The sequence below is a fragment of the Contarinia nasturtii genome, unplaced genomic scaffold, assembly GCF_009176525.2.
Source record: "Contarinia nasturtii isolate CC-2019 unplaced genomic scaffold, AAFC_CNas_1.1 Cnas_scaffold_5264, whole genome shotgun sequence".
Taxonomy (NCBI): domain Eukaryota; kingdom Metazoa; phylum Arthropoda; class Insecta; order Diptera; family Cecidomyiidae; genus Contarinia; species Contarinia nasturtii.
Genome location: NW_022202541.1, coordinates 1 through 6,400, shown reverse-complemented (window position 1 = coordinate 6,400; position 6,400 = coordinate 1). Strand labels below are relative to the sequence as shown.

The 6,400-nt window shown below is 34.3% G+C and overlaps 2 protein-coding genes across 2 annotated transcripts; one reads left to right on the top strand and one right to left on the bottom strand.

The window, feature by feature from the left end:
- Positions 1–1,181: 1,181 nt before the first annotated feature.
- On the bottom strand, positions 1,182–6,394 carry LOC116351351 (atlastin-like). The gene is made up of 7 exons (XM_031783445.1): positions 5,353–6,394; positions 3,132–5,249; positions 2,244–3,020; positions 1,899–2,183; positions 1,699–1,839; positions 1,376–1,609; positions 1,182–1,310 (listed from the first exon to the last, which is right to left on the bottom strand). Exons 2-7 carry the CDS (start codon positions 3,387–3,389, stop codon positions 1,299–1,301), a joined length of 1,707 nt encoding a protein of 568 aa, XP_031639305.1. The 5' UTR covers positions 3,390–5,249; positions 5,353–6,394; the 3' UTR covers positions 1,182–1,298.
- On the top strand, positions 5,375–6,394 carry LOC116351352 (glutathione S-transferase 1-like; the record flags this gene model as incomplete). Its single annotated transcript, XM_031783446.1, has 3 exons — positions 5,375–5,507; positions 5,859–6,017; positions 6,095–6,394. Coding segments are annotated over exons 2-3 (447 nt in total), but the record flags the coding sequence as incomplete, so codon positions are not given.
- Positions 6,395–6,400: the final 6 nt, after the last annotated feature.

Sequence of the window (6,400 nt, the reverse complement as noted above, 5' to 3'; positions counted from 1 at the left end):
TATCCGGCTTTCTGACCCTCCCTATAAATATATTCGTCCAATCTGGCTCGGTTTATTTTCTTCATATGTGATTCCAAATAATTTAATTGAACTGCTAGGATTTGTCGAAATCTACTTGAAATATCATCCTCATTCATATTCTCTGCATCAAACTATAAGAAAAAAAGAATTATGCTAAATAGCGACGGTACAACGTTAAAAGTTAACTCATACAAGAAAACACTGATCTTACACTTCTAAAAATAGTTTCCTTCCACGATTTAAATTTCTCATTTAACTCTTCATCACCCCAAGCCGCTGCTGGTCTTTTTATTTCCACCAACCATTCTTCTCCAGCATTTTTAACCAAGGAATTAATTAAGTTTTGGCACTACAATAAAAATCAATTAATATTATCTACATTTTCAAATGTAGTTTTAAAAAATTTATGAATTTACAAATGTGATTTTTTTCCCAGCATTTTTTTTGGATAGTAGATGAAAATTTACTTCAATTTCTTTATCAAGTTTTCTTTGCAAAACGGTTGAAATATCTTCACAGTTTCCAAGAGAAGCCGCCTCAAACTGTTTAAATAATTATGATATTAAAATTTAAAAAAATACTTTTTTCAGTGTTTTGAATAATCAAATTCAAACCTTGTCGATTGATTGCTTTTTCGTATCACGATGAAGTTCTATCAGTTCATCGCGTTTTAAATATGAAGAAGATTTTTCGATATATTCTTCCATTGAATGATTATACTGTTTCAAATATCTATTATATGCATGAACAATGTTGAGCAGTTCAGAATGTATGACATCCACTTTTTGTATGAGTTTTTCACGAACGGCCGCTGCGACTTCTCCGTCATCGATTTTTTTCAAATCAAACTGTATGGACAATATAGAATTGCGATTAAGTGGAGAACATTAAAACGATATTTCGTGGAAAAAAAAGTCTAATGCTCACATCTTGAATGGCAGCTCTTTCGATTTTGTTAGTCACATTACCAAACTCATTTTCATCCAGTATTCTTCCGAATGTATCAAGTGCCACACCAACACTTTGTTTAATAGTGTCTATTAGTTCCACGCTTAGTTTTTCATTGTGCTCATTCGCTCTTTTCTGAATTCACAAAAAATGAAATTGTGTCAATCATAGCGTAAAATGTCGATGATATAAATAAATGAAAATAAACTTACGATGAAGTCGTCGTGCTTCAATTGATTTTTTGATTCAAAGTATGGGAATTGCTTGTCGATCTCATTTAATATTCTGTATTGGATGGCATATGCTATCGTTTCATCACATCCATCCAATTATCTTGTAAGCTATATGAAATTTACTCAATAAAATTAATACTGTTCACTTAACGTCGAATTCAATCTAATGCTACCTGTGATTTTGAGTTTTCTTTCGCTAACTCATGAATATCTTTGAGCTTATTTTGCTTGAAATAAGTTTCAATCCCATTAATGCTCTTCGTCATAAAGTTATTATATTCGTTGATAGAGTCGTTATGCGTCTCAAATGCCTGATTCAACATGGATAGAAAATCATATAAAACGTTTTCAAATTGATCTCGCATCACACCAGAAACATCGACGTCACCCATTTTCCGGGAGTCAAACTGAACAAGGTAAAAACGCAATAAATAGTCAATTATTTGATATTAATGGTTGGAAGTTTCAACTGGGACCAAAAAAAGTTTTTACATACCTGTTTTAGAAAATCTTGAACACCAGGCAAAATACCATTATTCAATGTGGAATTTGCATTATTAATCTGCACTAATACTCTGTTTTTGAACTGTTCCTTTAGTTCAAAACATATTTTTTCGTTGTGCAATTTGGCTTTCCCCTGAAAAACAAATAATTTAACGATATTTGGTCGATTGTTTTTAGTGAAATTGCACTCACAATGAAAATATTTCGTTTCTCTTCATTTTTTCGTTGAAATGAGATGAAATGATTTTCTATATTTTCTTCCATTTCGTTCTGCTGGAAGTTTATAGCGTTATCACTCCCAAGTTTAAGTGTATTTTTAAACTTGGTGATTGCATCGATCTTTGCTCTTTTATGAAGTTCCATGAGTTTATCGCTTTTAAAGTATGGATCGAGGTTAATGAGCTGTTTCTCCATGAAATCACTATAATTTCTCACACAGTCATTCGCTAGGATTAGATTGTTCACTTTTGCAGTTGCCTATTTCGAAAATATTGTGAATTTCTTGAACATAACTAAAATTTAATTTTTTTTGCATACCTCATACATTGGTTGTGGTTCAGGTAATGTATTGTTATTGAACAAATTCGTATACTCGCGTAGGTAGTGCACCAAATCGCGAGCCCGTACATTTTGGCCATTAATCATTTTAATGAGCAAATTTTCCGGAGCGAATAGATCTTGCGACAATTCTTTGGCAAATTTCAAAAACTCAGGATCGATCTGTTTCAAAGAACCGTTGAAGTTTTTTTTTCGTGCAACAGTCATGCCGGGATGTGGCATTAAAAATGCACCAATTTCATCGAAACTTGATCTGATTTCCTTTCTCAATTGTTGCATATCGTCCGTTTGTTCGTCATTTCCATCGAGTATTTCATCGATTATTTCTTGACGCCATCCATAATAAGTGTCTTCTGGATATGGCCAGTCACGGACAATGAACAATAGTTTTTGAAATTGTTTTGTGTTCGTATGTTGTAGAGCCACTTTTCCATACTCGGTGAACAATTGCAGATGTTGCAAATCATCCTCTCCGATATTTTGCATTAAATTATAGCACTGAATGGATGAAATCATGGTGCTCAATGCAAAAATTGTTGTGCATTCTTTAACACTTGTTTGATCATCGAAAATTCCTTGAGTATCAAGTAAAATGATTGCCACTTTTTCACCGTTTTCGAAGTCATGTGTGTAAATTTCCGACCACATCCAAATGCCAACGGTTTTTCGCTTTCGACCACTCGCCCATTCGAAACCAGACAATGTACTGTTCTCTTCATTTTCACCAAGCCAATCCAACACATCGTGCTTTTTATACTATTTGAGAAAAGTTATAAACACAAAATAGAGGTTTGCTTATTGAGTTCAAACAGAAAGGCAAAATTGTATATGCAGAAAAAGAAAGAGAGAGAGAATTCCATCAATTACCTGCGCCTCTAAATATTTCAAAAAGAAATTGAGCAAAAAACTTTTGCCCTGTCGAAAAGCACCGGCAATAGAAATAACAACCACATCACGATCTTTGATGGCATCAGCTTCTAACACTGTTTTCAATTCGTCTATTTCCAATACAAACGAATGGTTTTTATTTGGAGATATAATTTGAATACTATGCTCCACCATATCGGCACCAATCACAACGCCGAATAGTAAAAGAGCACACGGAATTATTGCTGCGAACTTCATGTTGGACGTATTTATCACACTGAATTAAAAAGTGCATTAAATCTATAATTTATAGACGTTGAGATGTTATTGAAAATTTACTGACTTTGCTGAATAAATTCTAGAACATTGTAGTGTGATAAGCATCCAAATATAAATTACAAGTTTATAAAAATAAACAAGTAATTTGCCAGTTAAAAATGCGTAAGAGTGAAGCGATAATTGATCAACCGATTGCAAACTGATTGAAAATATATACATGAACTTTTGTTATGGCTTTTTGTGAAAAACTACATAATCTCATATGTCATGCCCATGTAATTCATTAGCGGAGTAATTTTGTTGAAGGCGGGACTGTACGGAGTTCCTTTCTATGTCTATCGCTCTTACGCAGAGATGATGAGTAACTTAGCTGTGTGCCCAGTTGTGCACGGCTACTATGATGTTCGTTTCAACAAAATAGATGTATGCACAGCAAATATTGCTGTTGCCCTCGTACACACAGCGTTTGTATGCCATCTCCGCCGAACCCCGCACAATCCCACCATCGACAAAATTACTCCGCAAATGAACTATATGGGTGTAATCACAGTTCAATTTTATGCCATACAAGTAAGAAAGTATTATCGCTTATTACTTTTTAATAAAATGGAATCGAGCAGTATTTGTATCAAAATAAGAAAAGAATATATGATGATTTCGAGTCGATCGCCATCGGTTGATAAACGATCGTTTCGTTCATAAAGCAACTTTGAAAATTCATCGCCTTGTCGACTTCATTATGACGCGAGTACTCAGATTATGAGCGTAATGTTTCCAATAGAGCGAAGTGATTTCATAGTAACATATAAAAGACGGATATAATTCAATATCGCTATTTTGTTCTTAATTTGAACGCTTATCACCGTCAGAAGTTCTTAAAATTTATTTATCAAAGGCAGCCTTATTTTCAATAACATCTCAACGTCTATAAATTAAATTTGAAATATGTTGAACAATTCAGTCTGAAAATTACATCGAATCGAAAATGAAGTTCACTATACTAATTCTGTGTGCTCTCCTACAATTCGGCGTTGTGATTGGTGCCGATGTGGTGGGTCATGTTGTTCAAATTCTATCTTCGAATAATAATCATTCGTTTGTATTGGAAATAGACGAATTGAAAACAGTGTTAGAAGCTGATGCCATCAAAGATCGTGATGTGGTTGTTATTTCTATTGCCGGTGCTTTTCGACAGGGCAAAAGTTTTTTGCTCAATTTCTTTTTGAAATACTTAGAGGCGCAGGTAAATGATGGAATTCTCTCTCTCTTCATTTTTTCTGCATACACTATTGTGCCTTTCGGTTTGAACTCAGTATTAAAAACACGATGTGCTGGATTGGCTTGTTGCTTGTTGAAAATGCAACATCGATCCATACTTTAAAAGCGATAAACTCATGGAACTTCATAAAAGCGTAAAGATCGATGCCATCACCAAGTTTAAAAATACATTGAAACTTGGAAGTAATACCCTTATCAACGTCCAGCAGAAGGAAATGGAGGAAAACATAGAAAAACATTTCATCTCATTTCAACGAAAAAATGAAGAGAAACGAAATATTTTCATTGTGAGTGCAATTTTTTAAAAATTCTATGGGTACCTACCAAAATTCGTTAAATTATCTGTTTTTCAGGAGAAATCCAATTTGCACAACGAAAAAATATGAGCAGAACTTAACGAAAAGTTCAAAAACAGAGTATTAGTGCAGATTAATAATGCAAATTTCATGTTGAGCTATGGTATTTTGCCTGGTGTTCAAGATCTTCTAAAAATTCAAATCTGATAACTTGACTCTCAAGGTCACAAAACAGGTGATAAAATCAGGGGAATAAAACAATTAACTGGCAAAAAACATAAAGTGTGTCAATGAGTGCTACATATCAAAAGTCACAAGATTGCTGATAATTTTCAGAAACTTTCTCCGCTTATATGCTATTAATATACAGCGACGCAGACGCAACGCGGTAGCGTTCATCATCGGCGACGATACTAGTGTGACGAAAACCGGTTGCTTTCAATTGATACGACCACAATTGATTGAGTCTCAGTCGAAAGGTGTATTCCATAGTGTACAGTTGACGTTACCTCCATTTCAAGCGGTTCGTTGGCTTTTATATTTTATTGTGTTCTCTTTGCCTTTTTGTTTCCATAAAAATAGAAATCATATGATTTCTCCAAAAAGCAATTTTTCTTTTTTTCCACTCTTTTTGACGATGAGTATTTTTCCATCAAACGAATCTGGTTTCTCCACAGCAATTCCATACGAACCGGAACAAAATTCACATCGATATTCAATTTTTTCGCCTTATCATATTTCCTACCTGATAACTTCTAAATGGATCATTTAAACCACGAAAAAATTTGAACGTAAATTTTATTCTCATTCACATGGAATTGCTATCAACCGAATAATGCTGACGTTGTGTAATTTTATTCTACTTTCATTATAGAATCGTTAAATCATGTCATCAAAGCCAATTTTATACATGCATGCATTGAGTCCGCCTGCACGTTCTGTTCTATTGACTGCAGCTGAATTGGGCGTTGAGCTAGAGTGCAAAGTAGTTGATTTGTTCGGACAGGAGCATAAGCAACCCGAATTTATCAAGGTACATTCATCGTCATCTTCATTGCAATTATTAAAACATTTTCCGTTCTGCATCATTTGACTTATTTTTGATTTCAGTTGAATCCACAACACACGATTCCATTTCTCGACGATAATGGTGTGTTGATTGCCGACAGCCACGCAATTTGCGGGTATTTAGTTGGAAAATATGGAAAAGACGACCGATTGTATCCAAAAGATTTGGTGAAACGTGCTCAAGTCGATGCTCGCTTGCATTTTGACTCTGGTCACCTATTCGCTCGTTTGCGCTTTTTGTATTTCCCGATTTTTTTCTACAAATCATGTGAAATGCCGGAAGAACGCATTAAAGAGATTCAAACAGCATGGGATATTTTGGAACGATTTCTTGCTGAAACACCATAT